We start from the raw sequence: 23,097 nt of genomic DNA on the forward strand, positions 1-23,097 counted from the left end.
GTCTTCCAAACGTGACGACGCTCGCCAGGGAACGGAGCGGGCCGCTAAGCGGCAGGATGGGAGCGGGCGCGAGATGGAGCGTCAGCGTGACGACACACAGCAATTAACCCATGACGCCGCGGGGCGTCTGCGGCAGGCAGACGCTAAGCGTTAGCATGACGACACACGCCAGTCAACCCATGATGTGGCGGCACGTCAGCATGAGCGGCGTGCCATGACGCGGCGGAGCCTCAGCGCCAGCCAGATTCTACCCATGGCTCTATTCTTCAAGCTACCCGCGACGGTTCTAGGCTCCTCACGCCAGCCAATCCATGACTACACGGCAGTCGACTGTTTTTGCAGCGCATCAGGTTGATGCTGTTTCACAAACCGATCGTGACAGCAAACGCATGGCTAGTGATTGTCAGTCGGATGGGAATTTTGAACAGCGCAAGCACGCCCATGTCAGCACTGATGCGCCTGCACAGGAACATCGCCTTTCTGATCAAGGCACAACTCCAGCAGTGGCTGAATTGTCGGAGGAAGATCCAGATGAGGTTTTCTCTCAGGAGGAACAATTGGATGACATTTCAGTGGGAAAAGAGGATAAGCCACCTCAACATTTGGTGGACCTCAAGGAACTAATGCTGGTCTTCATGGAGTTATTTCCAGACCATTTTACCCCTGTTGCCCTGCGATCTCCTCCTTCGGAATTTACTCTCGTTAAAGCAGCTAGGACATCCCTTTTCACCAAAATGGTTCTCTCCCGCTCCTCTAAGAGAGCATTGAAATTAATGGGAGTGCGGATGGACTCAAAGAAAGCTCTTGGCAAGGCATGTTTTGCTTTTCCACCGACCAAACTAGCTTCCAAATCGAGCGTTTGGTGTGAAACGCGAAGTCTTAGGTTTGGGGGTTCCTGCGTCTGCTCAGGTGGACTTCTCGAGCCTAGTGGACTCTTCTCGGCATCTAGCCATGAGGAAGACTAAAGTGTGGTGGTCATTGTCGGAGTTTGACCATCTCTTGAAAGGTTTGTTCAGGGCTTTTGAGGTGTTTGATTTTCTTGACTGGTCTCTGGGAGCCTTGGGTAGAAAAGTAACGGAAATGAAGGGCACTGACACGAGTAACCTTATCCAGCTTATGTCTTGTATGGACAAGGCAGTTAGAGATGGTTCTAAGGAGTTGGCTGCCCTGTTCACTGCAGGAGTCGTGAAGAAGAGGGCAACTTTGTGTTCCTTCCTCTCGGTGGGAGTCACTCCATGTCAGAGATCGGAGTTACTTTTTGCTCCCATGTCTTCTGCTCTATTCCCGCAGGATTTAGTGAGGGAGGTGGCTGCAGCATTGACTCAGAAGGCTACTCATGATTTGGTTGCCAAAACAGCTAGGAAGGTGTTGCCTACATCTTTCTCTTCTCGTAGAACGAAAGAAGGGACGTCATATTCCCAGACTGCTCAGCCCTTTCGTGGTAAGCCTACCGGGAGAGGTAACTTCAAGCCCGATGCGAGGAAGTCTAAGAAAAGAGGAGCTAAGTACAGTCGAGGCAGGGTCTGACTGTCCTCGCCTTCAAGCAGCAGTGGGAGCCAGGCTAAGTTACTTCTGGCAAGCGTGGGAGGTAAGGGGAGCGGACCCTTGGTCCGTTCGTGTTCTAAAGGAAGGATACAAAATCCCATTCTTATCAAAGCCTCCTTTAGCCACAGATCCTGTGGATCTCTCGCCCAAATACAGGGAAGGACCGAAGAGGCAGGCCATGCAGCTTCTGATGTCTCTCTTGCTGGAAAAAAGAGCGATAGAGAGGGTGCGGGACTTGGAATTGCCATGGTTTTACAACCGTTTGTTCCTGGTTCCCAAGAGTTCAGGGGAATGGAGACCGGTTCTAGATGTAAGTGCCCTCAACAACTACGTCCAGAATTCGAAGTTCACCATGGAAACTCAGAAAACCATGCTGGCAGCAGTAAGGAAAGGCGACTGGATGGTATCATTGGACCTCCAGGACGCTTATTTTCATGTCTCAATACATCCAAGTTGCAGACGTTATCTGAGGTTCGTGTACGGGAAGGAGGTCTTCCAGTTCCGAGCCTTATGTTTCGGTCTCTGCACAGCCCTCTGATATTCACGAAGATCATGCTGAGTGTGGTGAGCATGCTGCACTCAAGAGGCATCAGGGCCTCCCTGTACTTGGACGATTGGCTCATAAGAGCTCCCTCAGCCGATCGCTGCTTGAAGGATCTTCAGATGACTTTGGATTTGTTTGGCAAAAGAGTTGGGACTTCTAATAAGTTCAAAAAAGTCACAGCTGACTCCATCCCAGAAGATTCTTTATTTGGGGATGGAGATTCAGAGTCGGGGTTTTCAGGCTTTTCCACCCCCTGCAAGGATTCAGTCAGCGCTCCTAAGGCTTTGTACCTTTATGAGGAAGGACGTCAGTTCAGTGAGAGAGTGGATGAGCCTTCTGGGGACCCTCTCATCTCTGGAAAAGTTTGTGTCTCTGGGGAGGCTGCACCTACGTCCCCTTCAATTTCATCTCAATGCTCATTGGAAGAAGGGAGACAGTCTCGACAGGGAGAGTATTCCCATTACGAGTGCAATCAGAACACACCTTCAATGATGGAACAACGTTTACAGACTCGAGGAGGGCCTCTCACTGGAGCAAAAGAACCCAGATCTTGTGTTGTTTTCCGACACCTCAAACTCGGGGTGGGGAGCAACCTTAGGGAAAAGAGAAATCTCAAGTCTGTGGACAAAAGAGCAAGAGATTCTTCTTATCAATCAAAAGGAGCAGTTAGCTGTGCACTTAGCCCTCAAGGAATTTGAGAATCTGGTCCTAGGCAAGGTGGTTCAGATCAATGCGGACAGCACCTCGGCCCTAGCGTATATAGCAAAGCAGGGGGGGGACCCACCCGAAGTCTCTTTACGAGTTGGCGAGATCTCTTCTCGTATGGGCGAAGGAAAGGAGGATTATTTTATTGACACGATTCATTCAGGGGGTCAAGAACGTTTGCAAGAAGCTGTGGTGGTTATGGGGTCGTCCCCTCATAGATCTGTTTGCAACCTCGAAGACGAAAAGGCTGGAGACGTACTGCTCCCCAGTTCCGGATCTCGAGGTGGCTCACATAGACGCGTTACTGTTGGATTGGTCGCACATAGAGGTGTATGCATTCCCACCCTTCAAGATCCTGTACAAGGTGGTGCAGAAGTTCGTATCTCACAAGGAGACCGGAATGACCCTAGTTGCTCCTTTCTGGCCGTCAAGAAGTTGGTTCACAGAGGTACTGGAATGGATGGTGGATGTGCCGAGAAGCCTTCCGTTAAGACCAGATCTTCTCAGACAACCCCACTTGGCAAGAAACCATCTAAACCTCCAAGCTGTACGTGTGACTGCCTTCAGACTATCGGAAAACTAGCAAGATCAAGAGGATTTTCGAAGGAGGCAGCCAAGGCTATTGCAAGAGCAAGGAGGACTTCTACCATCAGGGTGTATTAGTCCAAGTGGGAAGTATTCAGAGAATCGTGTAGGGCTAACTCGGTTTCTTCTTCCAGTACCTCTATAACACAGATTGCCGATTTCTTCTTAGATCTTAGAACTAAGCATAACTTTTCTGCCTCGACTATTAAGGGGTACAGAAGTATGCTGGCAACTGTTTTCAGGCATAGAGATTTGGATCTCTCCAACAATAAAGACCTACAAGATCTTCTTAGGTCTTTTGAAACTTCTAAGAGATGTCATCAAGATTCACCTGCTTGGAATTTGGATGTAGTTCTTAGATTCCTCATGAGTGACAGATTCAAGCCTCTGCACTCAGCCTCTTTTAAAGATTTAACTTTAAAGACCCTTTTCTTGGTGAGCTTAGCGATAGCTAAAAGAGTCAGTGTGGAACATTGGTTTCAGAGACGGGAAAGCCATATGTTCCCTGCAGCTGGGTTTTCTGACCAAGAATGAGCGTCCTCTACATCCATGGCCGAAGTTTTTTGAGATTGCTAATCTCTATGATGTAGTGGGCGATGAGGTGGAAAAGGTGCTCTGTCCTGTTAAGGCACTAAGGGTCTATTTGGACAGAACAAAGAGCTAGAGAGGCAGCTCGTAGGCTCACTGGTGCGCAGTTAAGAAGCCCTTGCAGCCTATGTCGAAGAACGCCTTATCCTTTTTCATAAGGCTCTTGATTAGAGAAGCTCATGCCCAGTGTGGTGAGGCAGAGCTTAGACTGCTTGAGGTGAAAACACACGAAGTAAGAGCGGTAGCTACTTCGGTAGCTTTTAAACAAAATCGTTCTCTGCAAAGCATAATGGATACAACTTTTTGGAGAAGTAAATCTGTATTCGCATCCCATTACTTGAAACGTGTTCAGACCCTTTATGAGGACTGCTACACTTTGGGTCCATTCGTTGCTGCGAAGGATCTACCACTACGCTCCCCTAATTCCTAGTACTGTACCCTTTTCTATCTCTTGGAACTTGTTTAGTTTTTATGGTTGTATGTGGAGATTGGTCGTCAGTCTTCCGCAATCTGTCGATAGGAGAACGTCAGCTTTAGAGGACCCGCTAGAGCCTGTGGTATCCCCTCCAAGCTTAAGTAAAGGGTGTGTTTTTCTTGTCACTATTCATTGGAAAGCTTTTAAGATCTCCATTACCTACGGTCAGGAATGCTTAGACTGGATATAGAAATCAGCCAGCCACGACTTCAATCCTCCTTCATCTCCTCGCTACGATTAGCCTGGACCGAGGTGACTTTCCTTTCTGTTCCAGAAACATCTCTGCCTGGTAATCAGTTGGACGGGAGTTCGGGGACCATTCAAGCTGGACCATGTCTAGTAGAGTACAACCTCGCCATCCTTGACGTCAACCCGTTCCTGCTAGTGACTTGGCTTATTGCCGGCTGTATTTTCATGCTTATGTCGTTGGGGTTGACAAGAGGTGTCATCTTAGCTCCTGTGCAGGACCAAAGTGCTTTGACGTATCCCCTAAGGTCTCCTATTTAAGAATTTTAAGTCGCCTTGTAGTTACGCTAAAAACATTCTCCTGATAAATGATTCGGGTTTGTATGGTAAGGGAAAATAGATATGAATAAAATTTAAATTTTTACATGGCAGAAGGCTGTTGAAATTTCCTGAGTGTAAATGTTTAACATGTTCTTGGTTCGATATTTATTATGATGGTTAATAGTAGTTAGTGATAAAAGATGCTGGCTGTCGAACATAAAAGTTTTTTGTTTTTATGATTTGTTTATAAGTAAAGGAGCCACTGAAAAGGTACAACAGTAGAATAGGACTTTGGGATTCAATTGAATATATTAGTTGAAGTGGATTACAGTAGATTAATTTCTTTGTATCGTCTTCTTCTGGGATATGGATCTTGAAGCTTTGTGGGTAATTAATTTTTATTTTGCTAGCCTTTATTTCATCTTCATCCGTAGTTCTGTGTCAAGATTGCATCGTGTTTTTAGTTGTTTCAACAAAGCTTGATGTATGTCAGGATGACGGAAAAACCCAAAATCAATCTATCAACGGTTCCTGCCAACAGTATATCATATATAAATTTATATCAAGATTTCATTATATTCTGGGATCATATTCTGGGTCTATTCAGTGAAGTTTTATCCATTCTCGGTCGGCAAATCTCCAGTTAGTCTGCGTCGTATTTCCGTAATTGAAAGGGCCGTTAACGTTGTTATTCCAAGTGTTCATTAAATGTTCTTTCAAATTCACCAATTTAATGTAAGAGAGGCTGTAGACAGGTACTGATTATTCCTTTATCCTTTTATAACCAAAGAATACTAATCCTTTATTTTGAAAGTTGTTTATATTAAAATGAGCTCAGTACAAGTACCGTACTTGAAGTGATGTTGACGAGACAAGCACTCCACTGGTATGAGAGCTTGCAAATATCCGACTGCCGTACTGAAAATTATTTCTTAAGGAATTCGTGAAACTTCCTGCATATAATAAAAATTCAAAGGGATGAGTATATATTAGTTCATAGCTATAGTAACTTTTCTCTTAAGAATAATTATGTCTATCAGATGTATTTGTTTTACTAAGCTCAACTTTGTCTTTCAGAAAACTTGGCCGATGACCAAGACATGATTGACCTCGAGGATCACCTGAACAGCGAGGAGGATGAGGCGGAGGACGACTACGACGAGGAAAACAGCACTGGCAAGGCCGAGGACGAGCTGATCCTCAAGGCAGACAGTGACATCGATGAGGTACAGGAAGATGACACGAACGGCTCCACTGGAAGGGAAGCGTCTGTGGAGACCAGGGAAACGCCGCAGACGAAGCGAGACACGGAGTTCACCTCCGAGGATTTTAAGATAGAACTTAGGGGGCTGCCTCGATATTATGCTATGGGGGTGAGTAGTTGACTAACTTATTTTAACTAATAAATAGACAAAAGCAGATGACGAATTGGTGGTCGTTCCTTCCTTTACGTGTGCCAACTATCGTCCTTTGAGCGGGTCAGTCAGCTAATGCCGTTTTTTTAAGGACAGGACTTTGATATTCATACCACTTAATAAGGTGACTTAGATAAACAGTTGAGGGATAGCAGAAAACTTAACCCCCAATGACTATAACAGGACCTTTGCTTGCAAACAGTACTGGACTAAAATTTGACCTTTGCTTATAAACAGTATTGGACCATAACTTGACCTTTTCTTGCAAACAGTACTGGACTATAACTTGACCTTTGCTTGCAAACAGTATTGGACCATAACTTGACCTTTTCTTGCAAGCAGTACTGGACTATGATTTGACCTTTGCTTGCAAACAGTATTAAACTATAATTTGACCTTTGCCTGCAAACAGTATTAAACTATAGTTTGACCTTTGCCTGCAAACAGTATTAAACTATAGTTTGACCTTTGCCTGCAAACAGTACTCGACTATAATTAGACTTTTTGCTCTCAAACAATGCTAACAATCATTTATCTTTCCAGCAACTGAAGAAACTTCTGAAGGAGACCTTGCAGCTCAAGGCGCACAAGATCAAGCCGGCCGGCTCCAACAAAGACTGAGCCTACGTGACTTTCCGCGACAAGAAGTCCAGGACCAAGGCTCTGACTGTGCTGGACAAGTTCAAGTGGAAGAAATGCGTCCTCTTGTGTTCGGTGAGTCTTATAATGAGTAGAAAGAGTACAGTAATCGTAGATTTCAGACCTCTGGCAACGAAGATTGTCAACGCTTTACTGTACTCAAGTCTACGGACCAGGATTTCGTCTTTTCGTGTTGGCCGTAAGTGTATCTACATTACTGCATGATAATAAGTCTTCGGTCCAAGGTTTCCTCTTTTGTATGTTGGCCGTGAATAAATCTATTACATAACAATATTAACCCTTTTACCCCCAGGCTATTTGGAACTTTCCAACCCTTAACCCCCAGGGGTTATTTTTTTTCAAGCATATTTTGCAGTATATTTTTTTTAAATTGCTCCAACAGCCTTAATTTTCATCATGGAGAGGTCAAGTTGGTCTCATTCTCTTGGAAAAGCCTGAAGTTTCTCAAAAAATTATCAAAAATATGCAAAAAAAAAAAAAATGTAAATAGCAGTTTTTTGCAAGGACGTACCGGTACGTCCATGGGGGTAAAGGGATGGGTTTTGTGAAACGTACCAGTGCGTCCTTTGGGGGTAAAAGGGTTAACCAGAATTATGATCTTCATCTGGATCACCTAAAAAAATGTAAGGGGTTCTTCTGGGGCATAATGCCTATGTGTTGTTGCAATTTGATGAAAATCAAGCACGAAAATTTAACGTAATCCCACACACAGATACGCGTAAAAAAGTAGTCGGGTAAATCCAGGTGAAAATATAACCTCGCTGGTAATAACAATGTTTATGTATATTACTGAAATATGTGGATGTGTATGTGAAGACTCAGCTGATCATTTTTTATTTATATGTTCATATAGGAATGTTGCAATGCACTCCCTGCTTATGCAGGCAATGCGCATTGCTATGTGGCCGAAGGGGCTTTCATGTTGGTGGTTCTAGCTTTATTTATTTTGAGGAATGGTTAAAACTGTAGAGTATTTTGGAATTCATTCCCGATGCTGTAACCAATTTGTGAAATGTGTTTCCTAATTGTACAATTATTATTGTTATTATTATTATTACTCTCTAAGGTACAACCCTAGTTGGAAAAGCAGAATGCTATAAGCCCAGGGGCTCCAACAGGGAAAATATCCCCATGAGGAAAGGAAACAAAGAAAAATAAAATATCTTAAGAAGAGTAACAACATTAAAATAAATATCTCTTATATAAACTATACAAACTTTAACAAAAGAGGAAAAGAAATAGGACAGAATAGCATGCCCGGGTGTACCCTCAAGCAAGAGGACTCTAATGCAAGACAGTAGAAGACCACGGTACAAAGGCTGTGGCACTACCCAAGACTAGAGAACAATGGTTTGATTTTGGAGTATCCTTCAGACTCATTTTAATCTCAATGCTGGTGCTGTAAACTATAGGAATCTTACAGGTTTCCCTTATTTGTTGTACAGTACATATTCTTGTTATGGTATTAAAGTTCTTACAGGTCTCCTGTATTTATTGTATATACTGTATTCTTGATTCTTTACTGTCTTAATTTACGTCTTGCTAAAATAGTAATTAATTCATCTATCATAGATATTTAATCCAATACGTTTAGAAATAAAAAAAACTGTACATGGAGATTTCAATTGAAATCATTTATATAAATGATTTATTAAGTTTTTTTCTTCCAGATCGCAAAACCCGTTGAAGACCCGGTTCAGGCCAAACGAGCCGCCGACTCCAAGCTCCTGGAGGGAGTCGACCCGGACGCCAAAATCCCAATTAACGAACGGGTGGTGAAGAGCGTGACGCCGTTCACTCACTTCACGTACGAAAATCAGGTAATGTTGGCTTTTCTCGAAGTTATTGAGTCCTTAACAATTTGATGGTGTAGAGATTTACTTAGGTGATATGTTAGGTAATGGATGCAAAGTCTGTTTTCTTTCAAAGTTTATTAATGTTTTTATTACCAGCTAAGCTACAACCCTAGTTGGAAAAGAAGGATGATTACCAAAGGGTTCCAACAGGGTGAAATTACCCAGTGAGGAAAGTAAGTAAAGATATGAATAAACTAAAAGAGAAGTAATGAATAATTAAAATGTTTTGAGATCGGTAACGTATAAAAATAGATCTTTCTTGTATAAACTATAAAGAAAGCTTTAAGTCAGTCTATTCAACATAAATAAGTAGATACATTCTTTTCTGTCGTGTATAAACTATAAAGACAGCATTAAGTCAGTCTATTCGATATGAATAAGTAGATACATTCTTTGCAATTGTGGTTCCACTAATTTAACATCCTGATTAGGAACATCATTCCACATACTTTTACTGAAGATAGGAAAAGAATATTTGTTATTGTATTTTATGACAAGAAGAGTTGTGAGATATCACGCCATTGTTGCGATGAGGGATGCAGTGCTATTAGGTCTTTGGATTAGTTTGTTACAGTGATATTGAAAGATAAACTAAGGGAAGGTGAAAAGATTGTGAATTGCTAGGTTGGGCAAGACATTGGCTACCTATTGTAGGACTTTGAAGGCTGATCAGGCAGTTTTGAAGTTGATTCTCTATAGGGACAAATTTTTCTTTAGCTTCCACAGACGCTGATTAATCTGAGAAAGTTTTAGGAGTTTTTGAAGACTGACCATGTAATTTGATGTTGATTCTCTAAAGATCATGTTATAAGATAACCACTATTGAGACTCTCAGCATGTTCACTTGACTTTTCCTTGTACACATCGAAGACCACATCAATTTTCATTCTTCTTTTCTTTAGTGAAACATCTGTGAAAATAATCGGATGCCTTCGAATGTGGGATTTTCATTATTTAGTTTCGAAATTAGTGTAATGCCATTGCGTCTCTTAACATCTCACTGGGTTCAAGGTCCTTTTTTTTTTCAATAGATGACCCACGGCATTTCAATAGTTTTGCAAGTACAGCCTTGTTTTTTCTTCATAGACCCATTAACTTGAGTGGCTGACCGGAAACCTGACGCATATCTAAGACTGTTCAAAGAAATTAGCATCGTATTGCGAAACACCTTTCTCTATCTGCTATGTAAACTATCTCCTGGTTATCATTCATGAAGTGTTTCCCTTTATTGATCCAAAACTTTTTAGTTTAAGCTTCAGAAACTCGCACCCGTTTGTAGTCGTCATGTTTGGAAAATGTAAAAGACTTCTCCTATCTGATGAGCCGAGAGTAAGTTGGCACATACATGAGGAGAGGCGATGATACCAGTGGAGAGGTGAACAAGTATCGAGCTTCCCAGGAAGGGTTTTGTCCAACTATTTTCAAGTACAGTAGATTTATAAGAGAGGCAATTTTAGACTCGTCTCAACGAGTGACTGTAATATCGGGATGGGCGAATCCTCTACAGTGGGAAGTGATCGGTTCTCGTAGCTGTCTCGATACTGTTACTCGTTGCTTTCCTATTAGTTAATGGCGGGCCACTGTTCTTGATTTTAAGCTCAGGGAAGTTTTTTTTTTAGTTTATATATGAAAGATCTATTTTTCAATATTAAACTTAGCCGGTGATCATATAAGCTGTCAGCTCTGCTGCCCGACAGAAAAACCTAAGGACAAAATACGCCAGCGATCGCTATACAGGTGGGGGTGTACATCAACAGCGCCATCTGTCGAGCAGGTACTCAAGTACTCCATGCAAACACAGAACCCATTTTCTCTCTGTCGTGCCACTGGCAAGACCTACTAACTACGCTGTTACTAACTGGATTTGTTTTCACAACTATTTGGTGAAGTACACTATTCTAGTTTTGAGCTTTCGCTATGCAGGGGTTTTATCTTCATCTCAAAACTTGAACTCGTTTTGGATAGATTTAATTATGGTGACAAAGAGAGTATGGACTCTCTTTCACTTTTAAATGGCCAACCCTTCCCTTAGACGGAAGTGTGTTTAGGTTTTTAGTAATTTTTATAGATCTATATATTTTATATCTCTCCGCCTTTATTAGGCCTCTTCGATTAACTTTCCATTTATTATAAACATATAAAAAATAAATTTTTATGTTTTGTTTATATGCGACCTTTCCTGATAGTAGGCGGTCCTAACTTGGAACAGAAGTTAATCAACGTTGAGCCCGTTATATCGTATTTAGCCTTTAAAGAATTTAAAACTTTTTAAATTTAATGTTTTATGAAAGAATTTCTTTGATAGTCTTCGTACTGTTTTCAAAGATGAACTAACGTTTAGTTTTTTAGACTACGCAGTTGTTGACATTCAGGACGTTCAACATGCGCTCTATCGTTACAATAGAGAGAGAGTGTATCACGGTTTCACTTTGCAGTAAGAGTAAATCGATTCTGACGTTTCGTTCATTCTTTCTTAGCTTAAATGGTTTAAATTCTAAATTAAAGGAACCTTTTTTTTGGAAAACCTTTCAGTTTTTTCCTTTAGCCAAATAACATGTTTTTTTGACGATATATAATTGGGCTCTTCTCTCAGGTGCGAAATCAAGAGAGAAAGAGAGAGAGAGATAGAGACGGAGGGAGAGAGAGGAGAAAAAACGTTCCGTTCAAGCGGGTAACGTTGTTCTCGTGTTACTCTCCTCCCTAGTCGCTGTACGGGGAAGAAGGTAAAACGTTTCTAGGGTTTTATTCTTGTCCCCAGGCTATGTGCGGTGAGAGATTGTAAACGTAGTTTATTTGAACTAGTGTTTAGTCTCTTTCCCAGCCACTGAATTCTTTATCTTTATATATGTTTTCTGTTTTTGCTAGTATTAATGAGCTGCATTATACGACTGTTTTCGCAATTACTACCGTCTAATGAAGGGTAGAATTGCGTGTTTCAGGTAGAAATCAGTAAAAGTTTCGATTTCAGTGAAATAAGTGCAAAACAGAAAATCGAAGTGATAAAGTGATATGCGCAAAGTGTTACAGTGTTGCGTCCGAGGGTTCGTCTGTTCGTGCCTGTCGTTCACCTAGTCCGGGACCTCTTGCAAGCTCCCAAGCCCAGGGGAGAAGTAATGTCGAACGACTTATGGGTTCGTCAGGCCTTGATCAACGAACAGACGTTTCCCTCCGTGGTTTCGGGCGTATCTACCCAAGATCACCCCACCCACACAAAGACGAGAGAGCCCATTTACTTTTCGTCTGCGGAAGAGGTTTCTCGTAAGAAACCATGGACCAAGGTCTCGCAGCTTATTAAGCGCAAGTCGGTCCCTTCCGCGCAAGTCCAACGGCCCAGTTGTAGCCACTGGGTCAGTTCGGACTCGCTGCAGTCTTCCGACGACTGCTCACCTCCTAAGAGAGGCAAAGCGGTACCGCAACAGGCAGTAACACCGTCTGTTGCCGCACCTGCTACTGTAGACCCTAAGTGGTCTTTGCTGCAGACCATGCAGACACAGCTAACGTCTTTAATGCAGGACTTTCGTGCGGAGAAGGTTGACGCTGCACCCGTTAGCCTACAACCAACCACGGTTGTGCGTTCAGTTGACGCTGAGGCTACCTTCTCCCGCACTCCAGCTGTGAGAGTCCCGCCACCCATGCGCAGTGTACCCTGCCAGCCGCATGTTGACGTTCAGCGACGCACGGAACCCTCCGTTGACGTTCGCGAGTTACAACAACAACCATAGTTGTTTTGTTTTGACGTCGGTGCGTCAACCTCCGCATTCTAGAGTTGTTTTGACTGCTCAGTATAGACAGTCAAAGCAGTCTCGAGTGAACACTGTATGTCCTCACGCACCTGTTGTGGTTGACAGTTCAGTTGTTGACAGTTCACAGACTGTCAAGCAGTTACATGACGTTGCCTTCTGGTCTGCTACTAATGCACCAGTGCTGTATGTCCTCACGCACCTGTTGTGGTTGACAGTTCAGTTGTTGACAGTTCACAGACTGTCAAGCAGTTACATGACATTGCCTTCTGGTCTGCTACTAATGCACCAGTGAGAGACTCACTGAGATAACCTAGCTTTTATCGGACAAGGTTCCTGTAGATGAGAAAGTGCTGTTCTCCCTCCTACTGATATTCCTTTGAGGACTCTGTCATTTGGAGAGGAGCCTTAAGCTGCTTAGCCTCCTATGGACTTTAATTAAATCATGATGATTTTTTAAGGATCTTCGTGCGGATCTTGTAACTGCTGCTCCTCGTTCGCCTAAACGTCAGAACTTACACTAGGCCTAGCTACTTCGAAGCCGTTGTTGTTAAGCTAGTGCTCTCTCGCTCTCCTAGAGAGCGTTACGTTGGCTAGGCGACTGGTTTTTGCACCAGGAGGAGTTTTAGGGATACAGCCTTTGATTTCCCTTCTTTTAAACTGGCTTATAAAGCGAGAGTCTGATAGGACACGAGAGAAGTTCTCGGCTTGGGAGTTCATGCCTCTGCCCAGATAGACTTCTCAATTCTGGTAGACTCGCCCTGGCGCCTAGCCAGGAGACGCTCCAAGTTGTTTACAGGTCAACTTCTCAACTTTTGTCGAGCCTTTGAAGTTTTGCTGTACTATTATGTCACACATAACAAGGCTTCCAGGGATGGTAAATGGTTCCGCCTCAGTCGCTAACCCCGTCTGTTGCCACACCTGCTCCCGTAGACCCTAATGGGCTTTGCTGCAAGACATGCAGTCCAAGCTTGTGTCCTTGATAGAGGACTTAAATGCGGAGAAGAACCTTCTGGCCAACAACCTTCCAACCGGTTGGTTGTGCGCCCTGTTGACGCTGAGGTATCCTACACGCGTCTGCCAGTTGAGGTGGTTCCTCCACCGATGCGACCCAGTGTGGGTTGCCAGTCGCACGTTGACGTTAAGCGACGCTCGGAGGTGGTTGTTGACGTTCAGTGTGTCACTAGGAAGACGTTCAACAACCTGCAGAGGTGACTTGTTGTGACGCAGTGCGTCAACCTCAGCAACCCGGTAGGGTGTTGACTGCACAACCCAGACAGTCTAGACAGTTTCGGGTTGACGCTGTACTTCCTCGCGCACCCATGGTTGTTGACAGTTCACAGACTGTGCAGCAGTGCCATGATATTGCGTCCGGCTCCGTCACGCATCCACCAGTGCGACCGGATTCAGCGAGTCAGACGTTGCCCACGCCGTTGCCGTTTCCTCATCAGTTTCGGATGAGGAACCCTCTGATGAGGACGTTGCTGAACAAGACGATCAACCCCCAGCCCTGCTATCCATCCAGAAGATGCTGAAGAAGGAACGCTGCCCAGTCAGGCTGTGGATGAGTATGGTAGGGACACTGTCATCCGTGGATCAATTTGTGTCACTAGGAAGACTACACCTCCGTCCTCTTCTATACCATCTAGCTTTTCACTGGAAAAAGGACAAGACGCTAGAAGCGGTCTCGATCCCGGTTTCCAGAAAGATAAAGTCTTGTCTGACTTGGTGAAAGGACTATATCTCCTTAGAGAGGGTCTTCCCCTGACTGTTCAGACTCCCAACCACGTTCTCTTCTCGGACGCATCGGACGTAGGCTGGGGTGCGACATTAGACGGTAGGGAATGCTCGGAATTATGGAACTCGAGTCAAAGGACAATGCATTTCAACTGCAAGGAGCTACTGGCAGTACGTCTGACCTGGAAAAGCTTCAGGTCTCTCCTTCAAGGCAAAGTGGTGGAGGTGAACTCGGACAACACCACAGCTTTGGCGTACATCTCCAAGCAAGGAGGGACCTACTCTCTGACATTGTACGAGATCGCAAGGGACCTCCTCACCTGGTCAAAAGGTCTAGACATTTCACTAGTAACGAGGTTCATCCAAGGCAACTTGAATGTCATGACAGATTGTCTCAGTCGGAAGGGACAAATAATTCCAACAGAATGGACCCTCCACAAGGATGTATGCAAGAGACTTTGGGCCACCTGGGGCCAGCCAACCATAGATCTCTTCGCAACCTCGATGACCAAGAGGCTCCCAATATTTTGCTCACCAATCCCGGACCCAGCAGCAGTTCATATAGATGCCTTTCTACTAGATTGGTCACATCTAGATCTATATGCATTCCCTCCGTTCAAGATTGTCAACAAGGTACTGCAGAAGTTCGCCTCTCACGAAGGGACAAGGTTGACGCTAGTTGCTTCCCTCTGGCCCGCGAGAGAATGGCTCACCGAGGTACTTCGATGGCTAGTAGACGTTCCCAGAACACTTCCCCTAAGGGTGGACCTTCTACGTCAGCCACGTGTAAAGAAGGAACACCAAGGCCTCCACGCTCTTCGTCTGACTGCCTTCAGACTATCGAAAGACTCTCGAGAGCTAGAGGCTTTTCGAAGGAGGCAGCCAGAGCGATTGCTAGAGCAAGGAGAACATCCACCCTTAGAGTCTACCAATCGAAGTGGGAAATCTTCCGAAACTGGTGCAAGTCAGTATCCGTATCCTCGACCAGTACCTCTGTAACTCAAATAGCTGACTTTCTCTTATATCTGAGGAAAGAACGATCTCTTTCAGCTCCCACTATCAAGGGTTACAGAAGCATGTTGGCATCAGTCTTCCGTCACAGAGGCTTAGATCTTTCCAACAATAAAGATCTACAGGACCTCCTTAAGTCTTTTGAGACCACGAAGGAGCGTCGTTTGGTTACACCTGGTTGGAATTTAGACGTGGTACTAAGATTCCTTATGTCAGACAGGTTCGAACCGCTACAATCAGCATCCCTGAAAGATCTCACCTTAAAGACTCTTTTCCTGATATGCTTAGCCACAGCTAAAAGAGTCAGTGAGATTCATGCCTTCAGCAAGAACATCGGATTCTCATCCGAAACGGCTACATGTTCTACAACTTGGTTTTCTAGCCAAACACGAGCTGCCTTCTCGGCCTTGACCAATATCGTTCGATATTCCAAACTTATCGTATGGTTGGAAATGAACTAGAAAGAGTCTTATGTCCTGTAAGAGCTCTTAAGTTCTTTTTAAAAACCTTTACGAGGCCCGTCTGAAGCTTTATGGTGTTCAGTTAAGAATCCATCCTTGCCTATGTCAAAGAATGCTTTATCCTATTTTATCAGACTGTTAATACGAGAAGCTCATTCCCATCTGAATGAGGAAGACCAAGCTTTGCTGAAGGTAAGGACACACGAAGTTAGAGCTGTCGCAACTTCCGTGGCCTTTAAACAAAATAGATCTCTGCAAAGTATAATCGACGCAACCTATTGGAAAAGCAAATCAGTGTTCGCGTCTTTTTATCTTAAGAATGTCCAGTCTCTTTACGAGAACTGCTACACTCTGGGACCATTCGTAGCAACGAGTGCAGTAGTGGGTGAGGGCTCAACCACTACAATTCCCTAATTCCATAACCTTTTTAATCTTTCTCTTGAAATGTTTTTATTGTTGTTTTTGGGTTGTCCGGAAGGCTAAGAAGCCTTTCGCATCCTAGTTGATTTGGCGGGTGGTCAAAGTCATTTCTTGAGAAGCGCCTAGATTAGAGGTTTTGATGAGGTCCTGTTGTATGGGTTGCAACCCTTGATACTTCAGATCCTAGGAGTTGCTCAGCATCCTAAGAGGATCGCGAGGCTCCGTAAGGAAGACGTACTTAAAAAGGCAGAGTAATTGTTCAAGTCGACTTCCTTACCAGGTACTTATTTATTTTATGTTTGTTATTTTGAATAACTGCTAAAATGAAATACAAAATACTTAGCTCATAATAATGTCAACATGTAATGCTGGTCTCTACCCACCCCCCTGGGTGTGAATCAGCTTATATGATCACCGGCTAAGTTTAATATTGAAAAATGTTATTTTTATTAATAAAATAAATTTTTGAATATACTTACCCGGTGATCATATATTAAAGGACCCTCCCTTCCTCCCCAATAGAGACCCAGTGGACCGAGGAGAAAATTGGTTCTGTGTTTGCATGGAGTACTTGAGTACCTGCTCGACAGATGGCGCTGTTGATGCACACCCCCACCTGTATAGCGATCGCTGGCGTATTTTGTCCTTAGGTTTTTCTGTCGGGCAGCAGAGCTGACAGCTTATATGATCACCGGGTAAGTATATTCAAAAATTTATTTTATTAATAAAAATAACATTTTAATGTTGTTACAGTACAGTTTTTATAGTTTTATTTTAATTGTTCACTACTTCTGTTGTAGTTTATTTACTTTCCTCAATGGGCTATTTTTCACTGTTAAGCCTTTGGGCTTATTCATCACATAAATCACTGGTTGAAAGTTTGTACTATTTTGATAATTGAAGGAAAGAAAATGGAAATATTTAAATTGTTTGAAGATTTTATGGTAAATGTCAATTTAAACCAAGCCTCTAGAGAAGAAGTAATATGAGCTACAGGCGAGTGTAGAAATAGATTTTATTTTTGAAATTCAATTTTTAATTGGAAAAATCTAACTGAAAAACTGAAGATGCATATGTGGCTTATTATTACGTGCCGCTATTTTAATATATTGATTCTTTCATTCTGCCTTTTTTGAGTATTGTAATCCTGTCTGGTCTTTAACTGCTGATTCTCATCTTAATTTGTTGGACAGGAATTTAAGGTCTATTAAATTTCTTATTCCTTATATAGATATTAATCTCTTGACACTGTTGTTCAGTTAGTTCTTTATGCTTGTATAAGATTTTTCATAGTTCTCATTACCCTTTGCATTCAGATCTTGTTTTGTTATTATTATTTACTTATTATTTAATTATTATCTCTCCTTTTTCCCTTGAAGATATGGGAATTTGCATTCCCAACTAAGAACAATTTCCAGCTTTATTAATTTTTTCGATGTCACCTTCTAGGCATCAACTCCAAAGACGATTTGCCGACTGTCGGATTCCGAGTTTCCAGTTACAAGGCCGGGAGCCTGGCTTTCGGACCAGTAGGTCATCTAGTCCACATTCCAAATACTATGAAGAAAGTCGCCGAGGTACGTTGGATGTTTTGAGTCTTGAGACTCGGTGGTGCTGAGTAGAGATGGTCCGAATGTTTTCATTTACATTTGCAACAGCGAATATTCCCACGTGTTTCAAGATGCTCATTTGCTTTTGTCTGCGAAATATTTTTCGAATATCAAATTCGCCTGCTTCTTTTGCAATCTCTTTGGACCCATTCTGTTATTCTTGTGTCCGTCTGTTATATGTCGTTCTCGTTATGTCCTGCCCGTGTCCATTTCTTTTTCTTGTTAGAATACCCTCTACTTTAGTCTGCTCTCGTATCCATGTTGCTCTTTCTTTCTCTTTGGGTTATTCCCATCATTATTCTTTCCATAGTTCTTTGAGTTATAACTAGCTTATGTTCTAAGGCTTAGGTAAGGCTCCAAGTTTCTGATGCATAAGTTAGAAAAAATATGTAATATACATATATACAGTATATATATATATATTGTTATTAACTACATGCAATTATATAATTATATTCATGATATTTAACAGTTGAAAGTTATCAATTTTAAGTCCATTATAAAAAAATTATATAAGGAAACTAGTAAATTTTGGTGTGGTAAGTAAAAATAGTAAGAAAACTGAATCGAGAATTGTAGAGTATAAACAACATGGAAATAATAGATCCATAAATGTGTCTGTGGTTGTCGGTTATCGTTATTCACGAGGGGTTATAGCTACGGGCAAATTACAGCAATTTAAAAAAAGAATACAGGTTTATTTATCTACTTAGCGGTTGTCAACCATCGCAGTTGGGGCTTGGGTCTTGATACTCGCAATAGCCAAAAGATTACTTTACCTGTAAATTTAATGATTTCTTTAAGCCCACAAAAAACTGACCAATGTTTTTCTATGTGATCTCAATTTTATTTAAGAACCTAGGGGTAAGAAGTGACTTGTTTACAAACTGATGTTTACCCCTCTTATTTTCCAACAGGTATTCCAGGATTACGTTCGCAGCTCGGAGCACAAACCGTTCGATCCCCTGACCCACAAAGGGGTGTGGAGACAGCTTACCATCAGGACGTCGTCCCACGACGATGTTCTCATAACCGTTGTGGTCAGTATAGAAGAGTATCGGTTTTAAAGACGGATAGGATAGGTTTAAAACTTGCAGTGGTGTTTGGGTCCATTTATATTAAAGCAATCCTGACTCCTTTTGACTAAGTGTTCTGGGTCAGGAATCATCTTGGGGATAACCACTCGCAAATGGGAAATCTCAAAGTACTGTATTGAAGTTCGTCGCTTCAAGGGGACAGTAGTGACCACTATAAATCTGTGTATTGTCTTTGTGCCTAACTTGGTGCATTGTCTCTGCACCTAACCTAGTGCATTGTCTTTGCACCTAACCTGGTCCATTGTCTTTGAACTTAACTTAGCAGGGGTCCTTCATCCTCTTGCAACTCTACATTTTATAAGTCTCAACATATGTGCCCTTCTTATTACTGCAGTTGTCATTCAACCTCGTTAAACTTGAACTTTGTAGTATACTTTACTCCTCAATTGGCCTCCCAGGCCCTAACCCCAGAGAAGGTTCCATATATCCATACTTCTGAATTATATTAAAGTCAAAAGTTCTCTACTCTGTCTGAGAAATTTTTGGGTATTTTTGCATTGCAATATTTCATATTTAGCCGTGGGTGAAGTAATAGATAATCTATCTCATTCTTTCTCTGTTCATTGATATAATTTTCCTTGCCAAGAGGAAGGCCAAGGTTTGGGTGGATGGATGGAGTGAAGAAAGCTCTGGGTGATAGGATGATAGATGTGAGAGAGGCAAGAGAGCGTGCTAGGAATAGGAATGAATGGTGAGCGATTGTGACGCAGTTCCGGTAGGCCCTGCTGCTTACTCCGGTGCCTTAGATGACCGTGGAGGTAGCAGCAGTAGGTGATTCAGCGTTATGAAGCTTCATCTGTGGTGGATAACGGGGAAGGGTGGGCTGTGTCACCCTAGCAGTACCAGCCGAACTCGGTCGAGTCCCTCGTCAGGCTGAGAGGAGCGTAGAGAGGAAAGGTCCTCTAATTTTTCATTTGTTTGATGTCGGCTACCCCCCAAAATTGGGGGAAGTGCCTTGGTATATGTATGATATATATATATCATTATTCTCTCTCAAGGATTTCTTCTACGTCCGCAGATCCATCCGCAAGATTTCTCAGAGGAAGACATCGGCAACCTGAAGCAAGGCATCATAGATTACTCCAAGGACGGGGCCGGCATGTCGGCCGGCGTGACCTCCATCTTCTTCCAGGCGTTTGGGCAGAGGTAAGTCAACAGTTTATTAAAATTAAATGAGTTTAGAGAAGTTCCAGTCATTTGGGCATAAGTAAGTCATGATTTATAACCATGAAATAATGAGTTGAAATTGTTCAATTGATTTAGAATATTACTTTGATTGAAAACAATTCTTGTTTTGTGAAAGTCAAAATTCATCATTTGTTTATTAGATGATTATTATTAAAAGGGAAGACCTTAACCAGCTTACACGAGTCAAGCTCGACTCTAACAGAGCTGGCCTGATTAAATTCTAGAGGTAAAAGTACTTATATTAAAACTAATAAAATATAAAAGGGATTTTGACGTAGGAAAAATCTATTTCTGGGCGAGGGACCTGTGCCGCCCAGTGAATAAGCTCCATTTAGCACTTATTCTTAGGTAATTTACTGCTAAATATACCAGAGAAAAAATGTAAAGGAGTGCTAGGTTAACTAGCTCGCTCACCTATTGGTGTCGGTATAAAATTGGGCGTATAATCCAGAGGTCCCGCACTATTTAGATTCATCCACGACAGAAACCCCAATAGAGGAGAGCCGTTCAACCTCACTCGGTACTACTAACACTGCATCCGCTCAGAACCCAACTCTTTAGCCCCCAAAGTTTGGGGACTCCAAGGGAGAGGAGCTGGGAGGGTTCACTGGGCGGCACAGGTCCCTCGCCCAGAAATAGATTTTTCCTACGTCAAAATCCCTTTTCTGGGCTCGAACCTGTGCCGCCCAGTGAATCTATACAAGAGAATATGTCACCAAACTTGCAAAATAAAGGAAAAAACATAAGCGTAAGGGAAATACAGGATGCTTTAATCAGAGATGAGTACCAAAAAACAATTATAAGGTTATCTTAAATATGAACATAAATCCACTTGGTGGACAATTGACAAATAAGGTAGGTATAATAATGCCGTGAGTGATAATATATACAGATACTCAGGAGTTTAAAATTTACAAATATAATAACAGTATTCAGGTGCGAGACCAACGAATACAATAGGGTATAAATGAGGCAGGTAAGAGGGAGAGATAAAGAGACAAGGCATTAACCTGTGAGTTACCTGGGAGTAACTACGCTCCCTGCAGCTACTGCAGAAAATTTTAGGGCTTCCAAATGTTTAAGGTAGTGTTTCTAGAACACTGACGGTGATTTCCACCCTATATACCTGGAAAGGTCCGTAAAATTCATGTGGTGAAAAAAGTTCACCGAAGTAGCAACCGCTCTGATATCATGTGCAAGAGGAAAAGAGTCAGGGCTAGCTTGTTTAATAAAATACAAAATTTGTTGCCTGATCCCTTTAATAGTAATGGTACCGCCTTGTTCTCTAACGAATAGAGGCCCCGAGGAGTTAGAGGAGGTCCGGGATAAATAAGACCTAAGAGTAGTAACAGGGCACAGAGACGGATCTTGCATGAGGGGAACAATTTTCCAGGAGGACCATCTGTTCTGAGGGTCTTCGTTCTTAGCCAAAAGGAATTTGTTAGGAGAAAGAAGGACCTCTCCCGAAGGCAGGAACTCAATATGACCCGGGTCTCTCGACAAGGCTGCCAGTTCAGAAATTCTTGCCCCGGAAGCCAAGCTTACCAGGAAAAGTGTTTTCCTGAGAAGGGGAATGTAATCACAAGAACTGTTAATGGTATCAGAAGCCAATTTGAGTACATCATTAAGGAACCAGGTCACCGGGGTAGGACGAGTAACCGGTTTCAGTCTGGCACAGGCTTTCGGAATTGAAGCTAACAAAGAGTCGGTTAAGTCTATGTTAAAACCCACTAGGAAGATCTTTTTCAAAGGAGATTTAATAGTGGTGATAGTATTGGCTGCCAGACCTGATTCTAATAAAGATCTAAAGAAAGTGACTGTAAGGTTCAAGTTCATACAGTTCACGTCTGAGTCTATCAAAAATTTTGCCAACTTTTTAACTGCCGAGTCATACTGGCGGATGGTGGAATCCCGTTTATCCGATTCTAGGAACAGGGTGTTTTGAGGATCAATATTGGCACCATGCATGGCCGCAAACTTCATAAAGTCCATAAAGTTAGGGCGCTCTGAATGTTTGAGAAAGCGTACACAACGCGTGTTTGTACTATCTGAGACAGAACCGGATTGGGTATCGGGTGAGGGTATAGTCTCAACTCTCGCAGGAGAGGATACCAGTTGCTCTTGGGCCAGTTGGGTGCGACCAAGGCTACTTGTCCCTTGAAGGATCTCAGTTTGTCTAGAACTTTCAGCAAAAGATTCACCGGAGGAAAGAGATAAATCTTTTCCCAGATGTCCCAATTCTGTGACATGGCGTCTGTGGCGTAAGCCTGAGGGTCTAGATTGGGAGCCACATATACTCTCAATTTGTGGTTGGACTCCGTGGCGAAGAGGTCCACTTGGAGACCGGGAACCTGAGAGAGAATCCACTGAAATGACTTTAGATCGAGTGACCATTCCGATTCTAGAGGGGAGGTCCGGGACAGGGCGTCTGCCACTACATTCCGGACTCCCGCCAGGTGGACGGCTGAAAGATGCCAACGGTTCAAGGCTGCTAGGGAAAATATGGCTACTAGAACATGGTTCAGAGGCCCTGACTTTGACCCGCCTCTGTTGAGGCAGCGGACCACCACTTCGCTGTCGAGGACCAGACGAAGGTGTTGTCTCTTGGGAAGAGCGAGACGTTTCAGGGTTAGAAGAACTGCCATGGCCTCCAGCACATTGATGTGAAATTGGCGGAACCAGGGAGACCAAAGACCTTGAACTTTCCTGAGCTGAGAATAGCCGCCCCAACCTGATAAGGATGCGTCCGTGTGAATGATTAATTTCGGAGGCGGAAATCGAAGGGGAACTGACTTTGACAGACTGTTTGCTCTTGTCCAAGGAAGAAGTCTTTCCCGTAGAATGGGAGGAAGGCGGACTTTCCTGTCCCGGAACTTCCGGTTCGCCCTCGAACGCCAGACACGATTGATATCTTTTAATTTTGCCTTCAGAAGAAGATCCGTCACTGAGGCAA

The 23,097-nt window shown here is 43.1% G+C and overlaps 1 protein-coding gene across 1 annotated transcript in view; it reads left to right on the forward strand.

Moving 5' to 3' along the window:
• LOC137637009 (uncharacterized) overlaps positions 1-23,097 on the forward strand; it is a 115,238-nt gene that overhangs the window by 12,458 nt on the left and 79,683 nt on the right. The window contains exons 3-8 of the mRNA XM_068369324.1: positions 6,027-6,322; positions 6,908-7,078; positions 8,695-8,844; positions 17,699-17,826; positions 18,777-18,899; positions 19,975-20,102. Coding sequence (XP_068225425.1) covers positions 17,809-17,826; positions 18,777-18,899; positions 19,975-20,102 — 269 coding nt within the window. The 5' untranslated portion in view covers positions 6,027-6,322; positions 6,908-7,078; positions 8,695-8,844; positions 17,699-17,808. The remainder of the gene's footprint in view (positions 1-6,026; positions 6,323-6,907; positions 7,079-8,694; positions 8,845-17,698; positions 17,827-18,776; positions 18,900-19,974; positions 20,103-23,097) is intronic.

Source organism: Palaemon carinicauda, unplaced genomic scaffold (assembly GCF_036898095.1).
Source record: "Palaemon carinicauda isolate YSFRI2023 unplaced genomic scaffold, ASM3689809v2 scaffold49, whole genome shotgun sequence".
Taxonomy (NCBI): domain Eukaryota; kingdom Metazoa; phylum Arthropoda; class Malacostraca; order Decapoda; family Palaemonidae; genus Palaemon; species Palaemon carinicauda.